Genomic DNA, 22529 nt, shown 5'->3' on the forward strand with positions numbered 1-22529 from the left:
GCAAAGAAATGGTTTTATGTACAATCCTCAGACAAAACCTAGTGTTGAAGAACTTTATAGTATATCATTTGTTTAATTAACACCTGGATTTAGACTGTAGTGAAAGTTGTTGCTCTTGGCTTGTATTTTTCCCTTGGAGAGAGTGTGTGTGCACGCGTGTGTGCATGTGTGTGGAAAGCTTTAACACTGTACACGCATAAGGACACATTTTCAGAATGCCTCACTAGCCTGAGGCATTTTCTCATTGTCTTATGGTTCTAGGGCTGGAAAGAGATTGTATCCCTACCTGTCAGCATGCACTTTCCAGCCTCAGGGACACTGGCAAAGGGGGGCCCCTCCTCCCCCTTTCCTGGGATTAAAAGTATCACCTTCCCATCAAGGCTCTTCCCAGTATCTGAGCAGGGGAAGCCTTGCCGCCTCAGGAGGTCCTGCAGGAGGGGAGGGCAGACTCTGCTCACTCCCAGTTTGTTACAGGTTAATGAAAGAGCAAATAAATAAATAAGCTCCTTTCTTACATTTTAGTTCAAATTGAAGTAAAAAAAAAGAAAGAAAAGGTTTGAGGTTTAACTATGTATTGACCTTTCTCTGAAGTTCTCCATTGAAGGCTGCATTTTGGGTTTTTCCAGGCTGTTGTAAATCTTAAACAACTGCTTCCCCAAGAGGAGAGCTTAACTGCGTAATTTCTCCAAACCACCCTGTGCTCCATGTGTAAGCATCTCACACCCGCTTTACCTGCCTTGGAGCATCCACAGATGTGTGTTGTGATCACTGACACCCATGCAAGGCGTAGATTCAATCCCCCAGGGTAGTTTTTCAGCAGGTTTCACCACAAAGGACATGTTGAACTTTCTTCTGGAGTCACTAAGTTGAAGTAGGTCATTAACTCCAGGGGGGTAGGGGGAAGAATACTCATTGAGAAACTGCAAATTGCCATTATGTTTTCATTTTGAGTGTTGGTGCATTGTAGTAGATTCAAACTAGGTTTGAGTCTGGAAGGCTGAAATTAGATATTGTGTGTTTTACAAATTTATTTAAAATTTTTTATATTCAGTGTCATAGTTAATAAGACTCTGAGACCAGAGACGGTGCCGGTCCTGGTAAGAATTCCAGTCACTTCAGGCTTCCGCTCCGCTCCTCCTTTATGGTGTCGTGTGCAGGAAGCAATGAAAGTTGAATAGAGCTAACCTTAAGGAAAGGGCTAAACCTTAATTCTGATGCAGTTAGCTTAAGTAGAAGGCATGCAGGTTCACCTGTTTTCTAACTCTACAGTGGAAAGGTTGAAGGGCAAACCACTTACCCAGAGGATGAACAATGCCCAGCTGACAGCTGAAGTCAATTTGAATTTTTACAAAGATCTCCCTCTTTTTACTTAGCTCCCCCGCCTCACCCCAAGTACTGATTACTTAGGTAATTATCTCAGGTAAAGTTTAATCCATAGCAATATATAACATAACATAACATAACATAACATAATAGTTTTGTGGTAACCAAAAAAAGAATTTATCTATGCTAGTTATAGATCTGTGGTAAAAATAAATCTCACATTCAGTTTTAAATGTTGTTAAAATTCTGGAGCATTTCATCCTAGTTGCTGTTTGAAAAATATAGTCGTCATCATCATTCTCATTACTGTATAGTCTTATTTGGTCATCCTTTGCTTACTCTCAATGAACAAAGGAGCCACTGCAAATCTCTGAGGTAAACACTTGAAAGTAAGTGTGAAGATGTTCTATAGAGGCAGTAAATGAAAAACCTGAGCTTCAGAGTCAAAAGATCCTGGTTCAAATCCCATCTCTATCGTTTGCAAGCTACTTGACCTTGGCCAACTTAACTCTATGACTTAATTTTCTCATCTGTAAACAGGGATAAAAGTGGTACCTACTTCACAGGTTTGCTGTGAATGAGATAATGTATATAAAGCACTCAGCAAAGCACCTGGTGTGCAGCAAAAGTTCAATAAATGATAACTTACTAATAGCATATACTATCTTTGCAAAAATGTATGTGTCCCTAGCTCTGATCAGCTAAGTGACCTCTGAACTTATTTAAGAATTGTATTTGCAACCTCTGAACTTATTTAAGAATGGTGACGGGAGAGCCAGTGTTTTGCTCAGGGGGTGTTTAGGAATTACATATGGGCCTGTGTATATGCAGCTAGTAGAGGGCTGACTGTCTAGTGGAGGAAAAACAAGCAGTCCTTCATATTTATTTCATCTGGGTAGGGTTATGTCTGTGTTTTTGTTTGTTTTTCTTCCTTAACCCTTTTACAGTTTGAAGAAAACTGTGGCTCGAAAATTATCACTGGCTTCCCCAAGTGTGCTTCAGAGCCCAAAGACTTAGATTAAAAACTGTTTCTGTGACTTATAAAAGCATAGTCTTCTTGGCCCAAATTTCCCTCAGTCCTTCATGCTGGCCACAGGCCAAAGGGAATCCCAAAATTTTAAAGAAAGATGCAGCCAGGTATGTTACTATCATAGGTTATTTCCCCGCAAGAATCACAAGATAGAATAAATTAAGCAGGAGTTTTATGAGGTAATGACATGGTTTTTCAAGATGAAAAGGATGTCTAGTGAACCTTTTACTAGCAGTCCAAGTTCAGTTGGATGTGTGAGAGCTGTTTTCTTGATGGACAGATTGCCTTCTTAGATTTGTTGATTAATTTTGGTGTTTCAACTTTTATCGCCTCCTGAATGAGAAGAATTGTTTTATACTTCAGTGAAATGCATCAGAGCATGAGTTCCTCAGTGGCAAAACAGTCAGATGTTTTCAAAACAGGATGCTTTGGCTCTGCATTATAAAAAAAAAAAAAAAAAAAGAGGAACGGAAAGAGAAACAGTATAGAAAGGAAGAAACCCAATAGCCTCAGCAGGATCCCCAGCCCAACAGGCATAAACACTGACCTATCTTCCTGACCTTCACTGTGGCTCAGTTCCTGCCCTCCTGTCACCAAAGCCTGTTGAAGTCATTGGAGGAGGATAGGAGGAATGGCGCAGCTGCTGTGAGGGTGACTAGAATTTCCTGTCTCCTTCCTGACAGACGCAGTCAGAAAAGTACAGTGTTGCAACAACAGTGGCTGAGGAAGGACCCACACTGAACAATCCCACTGAGGCGTAGCTGTGACTGATGAGGAAGCGGGGAGCTTTTACTGGGAAACAGAGTCTCTTGCCTAAAATTTTCAGGTGAAATACGTCAAAGGGGTCATTTTTACCCAGTAGATTGAATGTTTTACGAAAGATGAACAGGCTGTGGTATTAAGGACCTCTGTCCAAGCAAGTCCCAATTGTTCTAACTGGAACCCTCCACAGTCCTTTTCTTTCTAGACCAGCTTTGCCCTGGGGCTATTTCATGTGCAATACAAAGGTTTGAGCCTTATCAGGAAAATGGATGCTCTGTTGTTGAAAAGAGCATTCCTGAATAATATCAGTACTGTCTTTAGAATGAAGCATCAGGATCTGACACATCAGTAAATGTTTCCTAAGAAAATCTCTAAGAAGGAATGGTAGACTGATGTTTCTTCTTTTCTGAAGGCATTATGAAGTCCACTACACATACCGTTACAGGGGAAGTGGGTTCTGGCTACGTGGGTTTATTTTTCTAGTTGCTCAAGTGTGGTTCTACTGGAGTGTTGAACATAAAGGCAACTAATTGACTAATTGCCTGTGCTCTTGGGTGGGAGGGACAAAGCCACACAATTCTACCAATCTGGAACCACCTGGGACCCACGCAATGGGATGTTGGAATGTGGTCACGATTGACTGATTATGTTAGTGGTGAAACAGCACCAAAATGTTACCAGAAGAGTTAGACTAGACCTCAGTTCAGCAACCTCAATTCTTGAGTTCAGCTGAGAAAGAATTCAGAGCCAAGGAACTCAATCGACAAAGAAAGTTTTTAGAAAGTCGTGGAGATAGAAAGAAATGAGCCAACTGGGCTGTATGGGCTCAGGAAACGAGTTACAGAGGCAAAAGAAAGGTCCTTGGAGCTTAGGAGAAAGAAAGACAAAGGTGACCTGCCTGGGGAAAATAGAGAGGAAAGGGCATGGACATGCTCTAGAGCAGCGGTTCTCAACCTGTGGGTCGCGACCCCTTTGGCTGTCGAACGACCCTTTCTCAGGGGTCGCCTAAGACCATCCTGCATATCAGATATTTACATTACGATTCATAACAGTAGCAACATTACAGTTATGAAGTAGCAACGAAAATAATTTTATGGTTGGGTCACAACATGAGGAACTGTATTTAAAGGGCCAGAAGGTTGAGAACCACTGCTCTAGAGAGAGAGAGAGAGAGAGAGAGAGAAGGCACAATAGGTCCTCCGACCTGAGTGTTTTGATCCCCTCTCTAAAGGTGGGGATCTCAGGGGAGGTCCCAAGGGAGAACCTCAGTGGAATATTCTTCAGCTTTCCAGGTGTGTCCTTTCAAGGTCGTGGTTTCTACTGACTGGTCGGTGCCAGGGCAGGGGGTCATTGGTGGTTAGTCATCAAAGCTGGTCCTGATGTCAGCCGTGGCGTCACCCAACCTGGTCTTGCTGCTTTTCTGGACCTAGAGCTGAAACACAACTGAAGCCTAGATGTTATCTCTAGTTTGACTATAACTCTGAGGCTTTGTTACTAAGATTAATTGATGCCTGTCAGAATCACATTGTCTTGAGGGCTTAATGCTTAAGGGAGTGGTTGTGCAAGGACTTGTATGGGAGTCATATGAGGCTATTCTCCGCCCTCCTTGTTCATCCTCTAAGGGGGTCTACCACCTGACTAGCAGCTTGCCAGGGGAGGAATGGTCAAGGGAGGGTCTGAAACTCATGATCAGTGATATGAAAGGTCAGAGGGTCTAAACCACATGACCAGCGATATGCTAGGGGAGGAAAGGTCAGCCTGGAGGCGAGGTCCTTGTTTTCCCAGTTTTGCCTGTTTCCAGGCACCCAGGGCTTTCCACTCTGGTGACCTTCCGTACCTGGCCTATCATCCTTGCTCTGCCCATGCCTGTCTGACTGACTACTACAATTACCCTAAAGTTAGCTGAGTCATTTCATATCTAATTGAATAATCAATAACTATGGGAAATATTGGATCCAGCAGAACTAAAAGGGTATAGATTGTATAGGTCAACAGATTCATCTTAGAACTCTGTCAGGAGGTGATAGGCAGGTGCCAATTATGGAAAAGGATTCATTCCACTTTTGCCTAAAGTTAAATGGTATAATTAGAGCAGTACCACCCTTTGGGAAAGAGGTGTCCTCTTCCTGGACCCCATAATTTAAGAGAGCCCTAACCTGCTCTTTCTCTATGTGCACTCTGCTCCAGGGGGTGAGGAATCTGCCAGGCCAAGGAGCAGCTGCTCCCCACTCCAGACCACATTGCATCTATTGGACCTCCACATTCTCTGCCTGAATGGTTTTGAGCTCACTTTTGGGGACTGGGCAGGCTTCTTTCCTGAATGTGCTGCAGGAGTGTATACCCTAAGCTCAAGGAAGAGCAAAGACACAGCATTCAGCTTGGGAGGATAGTGTGGAAGGAGCTGGGATATGGAGGCTGTGGCAGGGGATATACAAAGGCCCATGTACTCAGTCCCTGGTGGTGTTAGGACACAGGGAAAGAATAGGGCAGGCTGTGGTCCAGGAGCTAGATCCTCCCACCCTTTCCCATCCTATTCAGAGAGTTTAGGATTTCTATATTCAATCTGGTACTCCATGCTGTAGGAAGGGATGCCTGTCAAGGTAGGAGTGCTAGAGGGAGCTCAATTTAAATCTTCATATATTTATACATACGGTATGTGGCCCTACAAATGTTAGAGGGGACCCTGGACTAGAGGTTAGAATAGAATGAAAATCAGTTCTGACAGCCAAGTGGGGGGACTCAGACATATTTTTATCTAACTGTTCTCTCCCTACTGCTCAGATTTATATAGAGCTGAAAGCAGCAAAGTAAAAAGAGCCTGGGAATAAGCCATGAGTTTGAGTTCTAGCTCTGTCTCAATATAGGTGTATTATCTTAATTAATTTAATCATTTTGAATATTTTTTTTTCTTATCTATAAAACAAAATAGTCAAACAGACTATTCCATTGGCTCCTTCAGCCTTTGCATTTATTGATAGAATAATAGTAGTAAATAGCTAACCTACTTTTACAAGTGTATACTATGCGTGCAGACATTGTGCTGAACTCCTTGCCTACATTCTGTCATTAACACTTACAGCAACACTTTGAAATAGGTACTATTATCCCCATTTTACAGATGAGCAAAGTAAGGCTTAGAGATTTAAAATAAATTGCCTAAGGTAAAGAAGAGAGCCAAGATTCACACCCAGGGAATTCTGACTCACATCAATTATCCCAATGGGATAAGTATAGAAATACTAGAGGCCCAGTGCACGGATTCGTGCACCAGTGGGGTCCTCGGTCTGGCCTGTGCCCTCTCACAATCCGGGATCCCTCCAGGGATGTCAGATTGCCAGTTTCAGCCCAAACCCCACAGCCAGGCCGAGGGACCCATGTAATTTAATTTAATTTTATTACCATTCAGATATCGTGGCAGCTTCATCATATACTAGGTCTTTTCGAGTGCATACAACATGACCATAAAATAGAGGAGTGTTGCTTCTTCAATAGCAATGTAGGGAAATTTCCTAGAAGTAACATGTATACTGTCTTTCGTGCACTTTGTCTTCCAACAAAGATGGAAGAGAGATTAAGCTCTTGATTCTTTATCTGGCATTACCAGTATTTCAGTCACTCTATGATAAGATTGAATTGTATTATTGGGAGTGTAAATCAGTATTCCAAGTTCTAGTCTTATTAAACCATCACAAATGTAAGATTTTGAAAGTATTCTAGGGCTTTGTAATAAATTTGATTCATAATCTATTTTGCTTAATTTTCATATTTTATATGGGTATTTACAAAACTATTTTCTTCACTGATTTCTAATCCATTTAATCCAATCTTTCTACTAACTCACTTGAGAGTTCCCAAGTGAACAAATCTCTTTAAAAAAAAACAAAAAAACAAGCAAGAATGAAGTGAGGGAACATTAGCTTTGATTGTTGAACCTCTGGCTTGCTGAGAACATTTACATATTCTCAAAATTTGATAAATAAGTTATTTTAAGGGAAGCCTTTCTTTCCATGTTAAAAAAAATCAGACAATTATGTTTAGAGTGTCAAATATAATTCTAGTACAGTAGTTTTAAAAAAAAATAGAATCACAATGTGTTAATGGAAAAATATTTGTTTTACATTTTGTATACTTCTTTCTTGCCTTTTTATTTTAGAATAAGTCTCAATCTAAAAGGCTCCCAAAATCTATGCCATTGTTATCTCTGAAAGAAAAGCCACGGGTGGAGCTCACTCTTCCCAAACATTTCACTTCTAAGTAAGTGTGTCCAGCAAGCGGAGAGAGAGAGCTCAGCTCCCTGGAAGCCAGCACTTACCAATCAGAAAACACCAGCGCAAACGTGTGCCACGGTCAATAGATTCACACTCTTGAAGACACTGTGCCCTTTGGTGATGTGTGTCCCTGCACATCCTTCCACTTAAGCATTTTTCAGGGACCTGCCAGCCCCTCTGTCTTGCCCGTTTGTACGTGATGTTTCCCTCAACTGCTGCCAAACTGTTTAGTCTCTTGGATATTTTACTGTAACTTCCTTTGTTTGATTTACTTTAAAGTAGCCAAGTGTTTCCACAAAGTAAGGACTGTTCTTTAGAAATGAAGAAGACAGTAAAACTCCTGTTTCTTTTGTTTCTGTTTTGGGAAGTGCCTGATAACCATTTTCTCTTTAAGAAGTATCTGATAGTCTTTTTCTCTTTATGGAGTAGAGTTTAAAAGCTATAAAGCATGCAATTCTGTTCATCAGTCATGTGTTTCCTTCGGCTAATTACTTGCAATTTAAAAATATACCCCTTTTGAAACCTAAAGCCTTCAGAGATTGGAGTTTAGTGAATTTATTGTAAAGGAAACTCATCTTCATGGTTCAATGTAATCAATTATTTAGCTATTCAAAATATGGCAATATTAAAAATGATCATTAGCCGAAACCGGTTTGGCTCAGTGGATAGAGCGTCGGCCTGCAGACTGAAGAGTCCCAGGTTCGATTCCGGTCAAGGGCATGTACCTGGGTTGTGGGCACATCCCCAGTAGGAGATGTGCAGGAGGCAGCTGATCGATGTTTTTCTCTCATCGATGTTTCTAACTCTCTATCTCTCTCCCTTCCTCTCTGTAAAAAATCAATAAAATATTTTTTAAAAAAATGATCATTAAAAACTTTAAATGACCAAGTTCCCTTCACTCCTTGCTAACAGCATAGTGCATAATGTTATAACCTTCAGCAATTATCAAAATGAAATTTGAGGAAAGATAGGAAATAAAAGTAATTAAACCAATTTTTAAAATTTAGATTTAGGATGAGAAGTTTTGGCATCTGATATCTAAAAAGATAAATTTTAAATAGTTATTTTGGAAAGAAAATATTAAGAACGGAAGTTAAAATATCTTTCCAACTCAATCAGATAGCCTGTGTGCTAATGCTGATCAGACACGGCAAAGTGAAGTGTTAATTTGGCAACTATCTAATGTCATTGGTCGGTTTAGAGACTTTTACCAGCTGGTGAAAAAACTGTCAATGCTTGGATTCTCTCTGCTACTTAGCAGAGCTATTAGTCTAGAAAGTTGAAGTCAAGATGGTGATCTCAATTTGACCTCTTCCTACACCTTAGATTGTTTCTGCTCAGTGACCTAGATTATGCAGAGTCTCACAACTCACATATGATTTCTGGTTTCTTGGGTCAGAATACCGACATCTTGGTGGAGTTGAGTTCAACAGTCTTGGCAGCTACATATTTAGATAAAATATCAATGTAATTAATGATTTATAAATATTTGAAATCACATAAGTCTCATTTATAGTAGATGGAAACATATTTTACATGTTTAAGGATCTTAAAATGAATTTTAGTATTTGTAGAGGTCTAAGTTAAGCAGATATTATAAATATTTTGTTGTAAAATATGAATTCAGAACTTTTAATCTAATTACTTGAAAAGAGGAGATGACTTAGGGAGACTGGATCATCTTGGTTATAATGTTTATAAGAGAAATTATTCCGTGCCTAAGATATGCTTGAGAGTTTTACTTTTGGTCTTTTGGTATCTGCCCATTTCTAATTATTACTTGTATTACTAAGAGGACAAGTGAGATAAAATTTCACTTGAAAGTGAACAGAAAAATTTTAATTTGAGGATGGGTAAGAAAGCTTAGTGTTCTGGCTATTAGAATAAGTAAGATATAGAAGACTTGAATTAAAACACTAAAATATGTAAATGGAGATTCATGGGGGAAGGGGATAATTTAACAGCTAAGATAATCATTTGAATATAAGACAAAGAACTGAAAATTTAAAAAAAAAATAGATGAACATTTTAGTAGCTCCTGAAGCAGTGGACTTCCAACTCCATTTCTATCCATGATGTCAGAAGATCTACTGAAAGCATTTAAGACTATAAGTAAGAAATTTATTATAACTTGAGAATAAAGAAATATAGGCTTTTACCCCTGTCTTGATTTTCCATTGCCTAGAAAACATCTCTTTGACTCAAACACATCAGCACCCCATATACTATGAACCTATTCCTAGTATGCTACTTGTTGGCTTTCTTCCCCCCACCTCCACTCCCACTCCCCACCCTAAATGCTCTGGCTTTGATCAGATTTTCATAGACCATGGTCTTACCTATCTTAGTTAATATCATAGCTAACATTTCAGTTATCTGGGGTTTTAATGATATCTGCTATAGATTGCAAGCTCTTGAGGTCTGAACTTGTTTTGAATTTTTAAGACTCCATGTTTACAGTAAGGCTAAACGATATCAAGGAGGCACAACTCTATATATTTTTAACTGTAAGAAGAAAAGTGTAAAGCAGTTGAAGACTTTTTTCTGTTGGTGGTAGTTGATTTGGGGTTTATTTTAAAAAGCTCTCTGTAATTCTACTTGATTTGGTCATTTAAGATATTTATTGCCCGGCTGGTGTGGCTCAATGATTGGGCATCAACCTAGAAACAAGAGGTCACGGTTCGATTCCCAGTTAGGGCACATGCCCAGATTGCGGGCTCAATCTCCAGCAGGAGACAGCCAATCGATGATGTTTCATTCATCCATGTTTCTATCTCTCTACCCTCTCCCTCTCTCTCTAAAAGTCAATTTAAAGTAACTAACTAAATAAATAAATAGAAGTTTGTTGACATGGGGACTTTTGGTAATTAACCTTTTCTTTTTTCCTTTCTTGAACAATGCTAAGATGGATAATGATTTTATCCATATTAAAAAAGAAAATGGTTTTAGCATTTTCAAAAAAAATTAAATTCATGGGCTATGCTTAGATCATCCAATGGTGATATTTCCAGTATAATGTTCCATGTCCATTTGATTGTGAGAAGCTAGGGACCTTCTGATGGATCTCTAGTGAAATAGACTTCAACTCTTACTCTAAATATCCCACTCATAGCCCAGGAAGGTCAATTTAATCAGACAGAATGCTACCTATCTACCAAGCTGAAAGGGTACAGAGCCCTCCTGTCTCAGCTCCAATCCATTGATATTGCTACTGCTGACTCCAATCTGTAATTGAGTCAGAATGATTTCAATATATTTGCATTTATTGATGCAATGGGTATGTTTTTCTTGGCCAGATCTAGTACCTTATTTATGCTCTTGACAAAGTAAGCTGCCACTGAATTTTTCACTGCTGTATTTTAACACACGCAGGATCTGGTTGCACAAAATTTATTTGCATATTTCTTACCCATTGCATGGAAGCTTCTGATATCTCATCAAGATTGACCAGTATATTCTTTAAACATTTTTAAATTGGTATAGTTTAATTTCAGAGAATTTATTTTCTTTTGATTGCAGTATTTTAAAATGATCTCTTATAAATATTCTACTTTTGTATGTTTAAAGTCTTAAGATAATACCATTGTCCAATGCTGTATTATATTTCTGGCATCCTAAAATTTTCAAACTAAGAAAGGTCACATTTTGCTTCTCAAAAAATACCCTTCAGGACTCTAAGTAAATCCTAAAATAGGAGAACCTTGCCAAAAATAAGCAATCAAAAGCATAAACTCTTAAAAGGGAATGGATTCACGCACATTTTTTTTTAAAGATAAATGCATTGGGTTAAAATGAATACAATATGAGATTTTTTTATTTTTTTTTTAATAAAGGAGGAAGTATTATTAGGAATAATTCAGGAGATATTCCCCCCCCCCCCCACCCCAAACTATTTTTATTGATATCAGAGAGGAAAGGAGAGGGAGAGAGAGATAGAAACATCAATGATGGGAGAGAACCATAGACCAGTTGCATCCTGCATGCCCCCGACTGGGAACCAAGCCTACAACCCAGGCATGTGCCCTTGACTGGAATTGACCCTTCAATCCGCAGGCCGATGCTCCATCCACTGACCAAACCAGCCAAGGCTATTTTTCTTTTTTGATCACTGCTTTTCATGATCCAGCCACATGATCCAGGGCTGCATTCCCCTAAGAACTTGGATTCTGCCTGAGGGAACATACATTATGGAGCAATATAGGGGTTTTTAAGGCCCATTTCTTCACTTAAAGCTTATTTGCTCTCAGAGCTTCCTGTGGTGCCAGAATAGAGCATTAAATAAAGGGCGCTTCCCTTTAAGTGTATAAAAGTTTGTTATTTTTGCATTGCGAAATCCAAAGTAGCATCTACAGAAACACATCAGAAGAGCCCTTTCCTGTCTACATAGGTTTTCACTTATATTATCTCCTTGGTTGCTCACCTTGGGGAAAGTATGAGATCCTCATTTTCAATATGAATCCAGGATGCAAGAGAGATAACTGTATTTGTCTAAACTCTTCAGCTACTAAATGGAGATGCTTAGAATCAAATCTTATTCTCTTCGCTCCAAAGTCAAATGATTTAAAAATTAAAGGTAAATTTACAGGGTCATTTATTATATGACTTGCTAACCCAGCATATAATCATAGAGCTTGAAAGCTGAAGCTCAGCCAGGCTCCTTCTTATTTTCCAGACCTCAGTTTAGATGTTATCGCTTCTCTAATTATCCTAACTCAGTAGCTTGTTTGTTTTACAATTTGCTATCACAGTTTATAGTTTTTGGGTTTTGTGATAGAACTTAGGTTTTACTTCCTTAGACTGTAAATTTCTTGGGGACATGAATTGTGTTTACCTTGTTCACTCTTATAGTTGCAGCATTTAGAGTAGCTCTAGATACCTGGTAGGCATCCAATTAAATACTTGTTAGGTTGAATGAGAACCCCCCTACCCTCACTTTCTTCACAGTGACTCTTCAAAGCAGTGAGGTCATGCTCCCTGAGACTTCTCCGAAATTCAAAGGCAGATAACAGAGAACAAAGTCAACAGGGACAAACGCTCTTTCCATGTGAGCAGAATTGCGAAGCACATTTTAGTTGTTTGGTTTGGCATTAGGGTATTCGGCTTACCTTTCTCTTGAAAAGTCTGCACCCTTTGGACGAGCATCTGAGCCCTTCAGAAACTGGCAAAAGCCACTGCATACTCAGCTGGAACGGGTATTTATGAACACGTGTCTGAAAGTCAGCCACACTCCGTATCTGTTGTGTCTGGAGAATACAGCTTAGTCATTCTGCCATTGTTTGGTTATATCTTTCATTCCAGACAAATTGCTGATACTCCTCTCACCCCTATCCCAGCCACATATTCAATTACTTTAGATATGTTACTGAATTGACCTCAACTATGGGAATCCGAGCAAAATGCATAGTTAGAGCAATTATCCTTATGTCAGGCAATTTGTGGCTATTCATGAACTTTGCTTAATACATAAAGAGTTCTAAAGTCTTTTAATTTGAAGAAATTAGCTAAATCATGGAATCATGAATAGATAGGGTTATCTCCAAATAGGCTTTTAAAAAATGATATGGTTTCAATACAAGGCCATTTGGAATTATGGTTTCATTTGACAAGCTTGATCTATCTTTCTGGCAATTCTGGTTTACACTCCTTGCACTGGTGAATAATCTAAATGTCAAACAGCGAGCCAGCACTTCTATGAGTAACTCCTGTGTCATGTAATCTATATGATATAACACTGCATCACACCTGCAGCAGCGTGTTGTGGGAATTTTGTAGTTAATTATACAAGCTGTTGTCAACAATGAGAAGAAAAGAGTTTAGGTGCCTAAGAGCCAACCGAAACCCCCACCCAAATGCAAACCCAAGTGAAGAAGGTACCATGAGCTCATATTCTTTTAAAATTCAGAAACAAAACTCAGCCTCAAGTACAAGTCCTGTAGAATAAACTATAGTCCTACAATGGTCCCAGATACCTTGCCAATCACTTTACATATATTATTTCTAACCTTCCATTTTAATGATGGAAAAATTTAATCTCCAAGAAACTGAACAACTTGTCAAGTTTCTCAGAATAAGTTATAGTACAGAATTTTATTTCCAGAGCCCCTTGGATGTTCAGCTGATCCTATGTCATGCAGGAATGTAGCTGGGTGTGCTCTTAGAGTCTTCTTAATGTAGTTAGACCTTCCTGGTAAAGTCAGCTTGTAACTGGAACCCCCTGTAGTTATGTATGACCTATGCATCCTACTCTGAAACTACTTTTATAAGCCTTCCATAAACAACAAGCCTATACACCTTGGGGTGCATTGTTGTGCAAAACATCCATCCATCTCTTCTAAATTATGGTAAATAATTATAGAGAAAGCAAAATGCAAAACAAGAACAATTATCTCTTTTAATGATAAAATTGCTTAAGACTACTGTTTTTATCCTTTATGGTTTAAAATTATTTTCAAATCTCCAACCTATGGCAGAATCTTCTCAATTTGCAAGTGTGTGTCCCATAGGGATTACCAAAAACCCAAACAGATAACATTGGCTTTTAGGGAAGGAAAGGATATGTCTGGGTAGCCCAGGTTTTCCCCTTATTTATTTGATGGTCCCAGAGTTGATCTTGAAAATTTCCAGACCAGGGGGCTGGCTCCACCCTGCGAAGCTGCTAATCCAGAAACAGTGATTTCCATGACAGGTTTTGAAGCAACCCATTATCTTTTATCTCAGAGGTATGTGAAAGTTCTGAGCTGAAATCAATATAATTAATATTTAACACAATACATGCCACATGATCTGTTTAAAGAGGTGAAGTAATCATCTTAAAACATGCTATAGTAGATATTTGTCTCTACAAAAAGTATTGGAAATTTTAATAAAGCAATACTTAGTGCAGGATTTTAAACAACCCAGGTGATCTTACAGAATAAAATTGGAAACCAGTTCTCAAAGACAATCATGGCCAATACTTTATGGGGTTCTGAAAGGAAAGTACAGTGATTTCCCTGTTCCGTATCATTGCTTTCAAGTCAGATGTGAAGGTCCACAGGTCTTGTTTTCCACCAGTCATGAGAGGACACTACACTGGACAGTCCATGGGCCTGATCCATGGTAAGAGTTCTTATTTTAAAAATACAATATGTCGTAGAACTTCTGGATGTGAAATGGTTCAAAAGATCTTAGTCATCTGCTCTGGAATCACATTAACATCCCATGGCCTTAGAACTGGCTTTAGAAGTTTGGGGTTAATGATTAGCCCTTATGCACAGAAAAAGTTGTAGAACAGTAAATAGAAAAAGAAAAGAATAAGTAAAGAGTGTACCTTAACTCCTTGATTATTCTCAATTGCCACAATGATTTTGTCATCTGTTGAAAAAAGGCCTCTCCTGTAGTTAATTACCAGAGGAGTTGTATTCAAAGTTGTATTTAAATTCTTTTGATTTTTTTTCAGTTCTCTGAATGAAAGCACTCATGGTTTGTCCCTACTTTGACTTTTAAAATGTCACTTGAGCAGATACTTGTCCTCTAACCAGCTAATGGAATTTATTCTAGTTTAGCTTCACCATAAATGCCAGTTTTTGTTGCAGAAGGATGGTAGGGATGTTCGAGCTTGTTTTTCCTTATATTCTAACTTGTTGTGGATTGCCATATCACTGGGAAGTTAAGAGAATCATTCAATTCTAGTATGTTTAGATGAGCTTCTTTCTTCTTTGGCAGATGGACAGGTAGAATGACCTAACTGTATTTCCTGGTGTACCAGGGAATTGGTTTGCTCCAGATATTAATACAGTAGAACTTGTTTGCTAGGGTGGCCCATCATGGAACCAGAGTCTCTAGTAAAGTAGATGCTAATGGGCAATGGCATGTTATTCCTTTCTTAACCCTGTTACAAACTCACTCCTTTCAAGTTCATTTACTTCTCAAATAAGACAAACATTTTATTAAAGAAACTGGACATCAAGTTTCAAACAGATGATAGAGTTTATAGGGAAGGACAAAAAGGAGACAAATGATAAGACTCATGTAGTCAGATAATTTGAAATGTTTAGAATTGTGGAGCCCAGCCCGTGTGGCTCAGTGGTTGAGCGTCAATTTATGAACCGGGAGGCCACGGTTCAATTCCCAGTCAGGACAAATGCTGGGTTGTGGACTTGATCCCCAGTAGAGGGCATGCAGGAAGCAGCCGATCAATGATTCTCTCTTATCATTGATGTTTCTATCTCTTTCCCTTTCCCTTCCTCTCTGCAATCAAAAATATATATATATATCTTTTAAAAAAAAGAATTGTGGAAATTGTAAGGTTGAAAAAGGGCTTAAGTACATTATACCCCTATTTTAGTTGTTTAAATCAGATTTTGCAAAGAAAGTGTAGGTGTTTAGAAATTAGTCTTTCATTTCCTTGTGTCCTCATTCATTTCTTCCCATGTAAATGTATGGAAGAAGCAACTTTTTAAAAAAATCAGGAGAAACCTTAGAAATTATCCATTTTATCACTAAGGAAACTGAGCCCACACCTAAAAAATACTGAGCCCCAAGAAGTTAATTCATCTGATCCAAGATCACACATCTGGTTAGTACCGAACTGTCCTTCCATGTCCCACTGAACGGGGCCACTGCAGTTTCAACTCCCTCCTACCACCACTAGTGTTCTGTGACTTCAGGAGGAACGCCCAGCTCCTTCACTTTCCTGATGCCCGGGAATGCTTATGAAGTTATGACTAACAAAGTGTAAAATATGAGTCAAAATGCAGTCCCTAACAAAGTCATTGTGACTTTAATGACTTGGGCAGTTGTTTCATACTGCAAAAACAGGAAGACCCCACACAATACGGCGCCTGTCTCACAGATGGGCCCCTGCGTAGACGGCCACCCACAAGGGTGACTACTGGGGCTGTCTTCCTCTCTCTTTGACAACTTTTTTTTTTTCATTTGCACAGTGTTCACTTACCGTTTTCATCATGAGGTTATCTGGAAGAGGAAAGTGCTTGCTTTATCTGGCTTTTGATGAGGTAGAAGAATATATTTAATCACTTAGGACTCACTCCTAAGCAATTTCTAGGGGATCCTCTGACAAACCCAGATTAGTCTTAAAAGTAGCTTTTTCATGTGCTTGATACTAGTCCCTTGGGTTATTACTCTCCTGGATATTTTTTACTCTTAGAAACATACAAACATCAAGATTTAGGACTAGAATTACTTTCTGAGATCAAACTAATCACATAGGATGAGTCCACCCATCCTATGTGATTAATTTAACTCAGAATTCATTACCAAGAGAGTTACTAGCTGGCCTATGGATCTTTGAGCAAAGCTCAAACTAGTCGTCTTATGAGAAATATAGAAAATGATGAAGTGTTCCATCACTTTAGAAGAATGTGCTTCAGGGAAAAAAAATCTTTGTATATAGTATTGAAGCTAAAGAGAAAGTGAAGCCATAAACAAAATGTTTATATCAAGTGTAATTGAGTTTTAGCTTTTGTTACTCCAGATATTTTAAATAACTTCCCACTATTAAAGGTAGCGCCTTCAAAAAAAAAAAAAGCTCACATGATTTTATAGAAAAGATGTATTCTAGGCAAACAATATAGGGTGTCCCAAAAGATGTATACACACTTTAACTGATAGCTCAATTTTGAAAATGAAATGTATTTTAGTAAACAGTGCCTCTATAATTATTCAAAGTGTGCATATACATTTTTGGGACACCCTATATTAAATCATTTATGTAGATAATATATTTTTCTTTTTTCAAAAAATCACTGCACTTTCTGCAGCGCTCAAGACTCTAGTGTCAGACATAAGCTTACGGAAGCATAGGAGGAATTTGTGTGACTAAGGGATCATCCACAAATGGCTTTGTGTTGAAAAGGGGCTTCAGCCATTACCTCTGGGGACATTATTTCTGGGGAGGCCTTCCCAGGCTTTTCTTGTGAAGGCAGATTCTTAACTGAAAAATAGAATCTGTATGTATCAGGCAGTAGAGACACAATTATCTTTGGCACCGTGTGCTCCTGTTTGTGGCTTTCTCTGTGGCATTGGCTAAAGTAATAATGGCTGTGTCTTGTCAGTTTTGTAACTCCTGGAGCCACAAGTTCCCTCCGGAGCTACCTTTCCTTCCTTTTTAAACGGAGTGTAAACCTCTGGGAGGATGATAAACACCTCTCTGCCTTTGTTGGAGACTTATTCTTAGGGGCTGAAGCATTTCTGACTTGGGTTGTTTTCCTCAGTCCTGTTGAGAGAGTTTTGCTTTCTGAGAAATACTGGTTGCTGGTAACTAACGTGTCCGGACTGTAGGAGGCTGTCGCACACTTACCACGGCGTCCTGACAGGCTCAGGCTGGGAGGCTGAGATCCGAAAATCAGGCCTCACTCTGGTTTCACGTTGGAGAGGTGAAGTCACTTCACAAGACTGTTACAGAGAACTGAGAACGACAGGCTAGATTTGTCTGGCATGTCGCTGCTCAACAGAAGCAACTCCTATCTGGGAGTCAGACACTGAAAACCCAACGAAGCTGGGCGCCCCAGCTGCCTCCTCAGCCTTAACCTCAGCACAGTTCAGATCTATTCCATGCCTTGATCATGCTAACTGGACTCCTGGGCCAGCGCTGGTCATGCTAACTGGACTCTATGATACTAGAATCTAAAAGGTCTCCCCTGTCTGCTCCTCAGAGGCCCTGTCTGCCTTCCTTCGTGTGTGCAGAGCACAACATAAGCGGGCCCTTCATAAATGCTTTTTGATGAGAGCAATGATTGCCTTAGTCAGTGTGGTTGGGCCCTCCCTGACGAAGGAGGAAAACCAACGGCTGTTGCTACGTAATAACATTTAAAGGGCTGGGTCGGGTTCTGACACTGAGTGACCGCCGTTTGCGTACTTCATTATGTGTGTTTTACTGTTGCCTTAAGATGACTTGTGTTTTGGTGGCATTTCCATGCCTCCAGCAAAAGGCTGGCAGAACTATTTTAGGCATGAGAAGGTGATATTCATCTGTGAACTGCTTACAGGAGTTAGCTCCTCCTGTAAGCTATGCTGAAAAGGTGAGGAGTTTGGTTTGTTTTCAGCCCTGTAACTGAGAGCCACTTCCCTGCTCCCGCATTGGGACCGGTTGACAATGTATGCCACAGGGTCCTGTGACAATGGCAGGTGATAGAAAGAAAGTAAGGAGAAGAGTCTTTGCCTTACTACTCTTTTATGATTGAATTTCTACCTGCTCCTATAATCTGAGCTCAGGGGCCAGTACCACTGATAATGAACATGCCCAACTCTCTCCAGACTCTTAACTGTTGTGGGTAACAAACATGCTCTCATATAGCTGACTGTTTCTGCTAGGATGTAAGTTCAGTTAAAGCATGAGAAGTTTTTTTGTTTTTGTTTTTGTTTTTTTCACTGCTATATCTTCAGTCTTTCTTTACCTGGCACATGTTAGGAGTTTAATAAATATTTAGCAAATACATGATAACATGATATGATTAAAACAGAACAAACCTGATTGACTCCAAAAATCTTTCAAAATATTGCAGAGACCAAAGGAACCAAAATGAGGATGATTCCTTGAATGTTACATTTGGCTACGACTGTCACAGACTTGGTTTAAAAAAAAAAAAAATCATCCGTCTCTGTGCTTTTTACACGATTTTTTTTTACAATGTTCCAAGTAAAGCTTGCTTCTTTGCAAAATTCAGCTGACCAGTCAGAGCAGAGAAACCCATCTTTTTCAGCTTCTAAGTCTTTCGTGTAAGTGCCTGTGTTTTGAGAACTGAAAATGAGATGCCAGTTATTTGATCTTAAAAACCAAGTAACGTGGAACTTACGACAGTCACCTGGAATTCAAAATGGCACAAAGGTCCAGTTAGTAAAACACAGGAGCTGAGGTGATGGCTTCAGAGATCCCTGGTTACTGTTGCTGCCATATTGTCTCATGGGGAAACACACATACGCAAGCAGCGTGGCCCAGAGGGGATGACTGCGCCTCTTTGAGAACCGTGCACAGTGCAGCCGGCCAGTGGGCAGCAATACTGACTTGCATTGGCTTCGCCTCAAAAGGCCTGGTCTCCTGGGCACAGGCATTGGCATGATGGGGCTTGGATGCTTGAAGTGAAGCCATTGTCAGTGCAGGATGCTCATTTGAAAGGGGAATGCCTCACAGGAAAGAGAGCCAATTGTGTGTGTGTTGGGGAGAAAGTGGGGGGGGGGGGGGCTGTTGCCATGGTGCTTTACTCCTTTAATGTGTTGTACTTGAATTCCTGGGAGTCCCAGGATGAGGTGACAGAGAGAAGAAAGCAGGGAGTAGGGTCACCCTGGGTAGGGACTAGTCTCAGATCCTCTTGCCTGTTCTCTAATACTGACAAGAAGGGGGTGGGGAAATGCCTACGGGAAAGGAATGACTTTCTCAACATGCCTTAGCTTGCTAAAATTAAATAGAAATAAATTTAACTCCTAAATATTTCTAACATGAATTAGAAGATGTAACACTGCAATACCAAAAAAAGCATAGTCATTTAGAACTACAAATCATTCTCCATTCATGCAGCAAATAATATCTTGTATTTCTGAACACACTCCAGATCCTAGATCAAAGGTTAAATGTGCTTAATTTGTTGAATGCCATCCAATATGTATATTAACGAGCTGATAGAGTGCAGAAAAATGCCTTCTGCATATGAAGTACTTTTAAAAGGTAATAATTCTTTCCCAGGTGTCATTGTAAAAGAAGGCTAAATGTGTTGGCACACTGTTGGTGAGCAAAAAACTCCTCCAAAAGAAAATGTTTTTTTAAAATTCTTTTTGTAGAACAAAAGCCTTGTCTGAAAACAGCCATAGTCTCAATCCCTTTTATTTTTTATTTAAATGCTCAGAAAGTAAATTAATCACCATCACTGTGAAACCCTAAGAGTGGCTGAGCTCTGTGCAGAGGCTGTCTGCAGAGTGTTGGTCTCTGCAGAGGAGAGAGGGTTAAGAACACCCAGTTGAATGGGGGAGGGTACCGACTTCAGATTTACTTAAATATTCATGGGGCTTCCTCCATTTTAATCTCCTTTTAAAAAGATGGCTGTGTTTCCCAGTCTGGCAACCCCTCAGGAAAGAAGAATTGCTCCTTCCTTGCAGAGTTCAGCTGAGCAGGACTAAGCGAGGGTGGAAACCCCTTCGGCCACTAGGACTATTCATAATTTATAAGGGCTGCACACCAGCCAGCTGAATCCACTCGGACAGGCTCTTGTTCCTGCAATTCCTGATTTCATTCCTCTCTCTGCCAGAAAAGAAGCTAGAGGCACAGGCTTCTTGCGAGGATGGAGTGCGAAGATGGGCTTTGTTTGGATTAGGAAATGCCTTAAGTTTTGGAGGCTTTGTCTTTTATAAGTTTTGATTATTTTAGCACCGAATGTGCAAGGCTTTCCTGATTGCTCTCTCAGAACTGTGAATTCTTTCAAAGGGATCTGTGGATTGTGGCAAGGAGAGCGTTCCAAAATGCCTGAGGCAAACTATTTGTTATCTGTATCTTGGGGTTACATCAAGGTGGGTCCATCTGATTCTGTTCTGTGTCTTTTGTAGAATTTGAAACATTTATATCTGCATGTTTACTGTGAAGTAGAAAATTCTGAAATAAGGGCATGTTATATGACATTGTATTAAAATAAACTGGGCTGTCTTTTTACTCAACACTATTTTTAAAGGATGCTCCCCCGTCCCCCCCCCTTTGTTTTCTCTTAAACTTTTTACATATAATCTTCTCCCACTATGCAGGTTATTAATTCGTATTTTAGAGTTGATTTTCAGTAAATGTGTTTTAAAATAGTCTTACATTTTCAAGTGAAATTATCTTGACCTCTATTAAGATTCTTTTTCCTATGTTTGCATCTTCAAAAGAAATAAAATGTTAATTCTAAGAAATCTAAGAAAACCTCTTTTTCCTAGGGTGCCCTTGGAATAATTTAGTATGAAAGGGGTGTTGTATTTCGTAGAAACAGCATCATTTATCTCATGGTATCTGCTTATCCAAACTCTTGGCTCTTAAACAGCAAAGTTGTAAACATGTAAAGTGACCATTTGTTAGTTTTTAGGTGGTTAATACATTTTTGTTCTTCATACACAGTTCAAAAGGATGCTGAACCGGGAGCTGACACACCTCTCAGAAATGAGCCGCTCAGGGAACCAGGTGTCTGAATACATTTCAAATACTTTCTTAGGTAAGATGCTAACTGGAAACCTCTTTCATAACTGGGATTTTTTCAGTATTAACCTCTGCATGAACACCCCTATGTGAGATTTAAATGAAGTAAAGTCATAGAAAAACAAATCCATTTAAAATAAGAACTAAGGACAGCCTTTAAGGGAAAAATTTGAGCAGGAAGATATTGCAAAAAAAATAAAAGGAAAAACAATAAAAATATCCATCAAAGACAGAAGTTATGATGGGCTAAGTATATTTTTATGGACCTCAGATCACTCCTTATCTACCCACCTGCTTCCATCTCTGCCAAGACCTCTGAAGAGATAGGAGTGAGGGTGTTAATCACCCAAACTCTCAGGACAACTCCATTGGCTCCAGGATGTGGTATTCCTTAAATTCTTCCACTATCTGGGCTTTGAGCAAAAGGTTTCCTCTTAGGTGGTTTGCAAGAAATGTGTTTGGCGAATACTATGGCAACTTGGCCCAAGAGGATAGGCTTTGGAAATAATTTGACTATTGCTTTGCTAAGTATTTCTTAAAGTTAAATGGGGACGGGGGCGGGGCGGGGGGGTGGTGGTGGAGAATCTTCTTATCTGAAAGATTTGTTCCCCTGCAAGCAGCATTGTTATCTTCCCAATCTAATGCTTTATCTATTATGCTCTGTAGTCACATTGCTGGTATTTTGGTATTTAACACATGACACGGAAAAGGTTTGTATCAATGATTCCTTAATTACTGCAAACATCCTGTTTGATTACTAGGAATTTCTGATCTCATGTTTACAGCCATCCTATTGTATAATGAACTTATTTGGGCTATTTTTCTTTAATGAGGCCTGTAGGATTTGTAAATCTACTTCCAAGTGAATGGGTAGCATTTAGATCAGTGGTTCTCAACCTTCCTAATGCCGCGACCCTTTAATACAGTCCCTCATGTTGTGGTGACCCCCCCCAACCATAAAATTATTTTCGTTGCTACTTCATAACTGTAATTT

At 39.5% G+C, this 22529-nt stretch overlaps 1 protein-coding gene across 5 annotated transcripts in view; it reads left to right on the forward strand.

Moving 5' to 3' along the window:
- PDE4B (phosphodiesterase 4B) overlaps positions 1–22529 on the forward strand; it is a 525239-nt gene that overhangs the window by 485601 nt on the left and 17109 nt on the right. For 4 of the 5 annotated variants that reach the window (XM_070405299.1, XM_070405301.1, XM_070405300.1 and 1 more), the window contains one exon: positions 21458–21551. In XM_070405299.1, the coding sequence (XP_070261400.1) occupies positions 21458–21551 (94 nt within the window). Of the gene's footprint in view, positions 1–20421; positions 20881–21457; positions 21552–22529 lie in introns of those variants that run through there. The other variant, XM_070405303.1, reaches the window with a different exon arrangement.

The sequence above is a fragment of the Myotis yumanensis genome, unplaced genomic scaffold (assembly GCF_028538775.1).
Source record: "Myotis yumanensis isolate MYYU_CA2020_CCGP unplaced genomic scaffold, mMyoYum1.0.hap1 SCAF_2, whole genome shotgun sequence".
In the NCBI taxonomy this organism is placed as follows: domain Eukaryota; kingdom Metazoa; phylum Chordata; class Mammalia; order Chiroptera; family Vespertilionidae; genus Myotis; species Myotis yumanensis.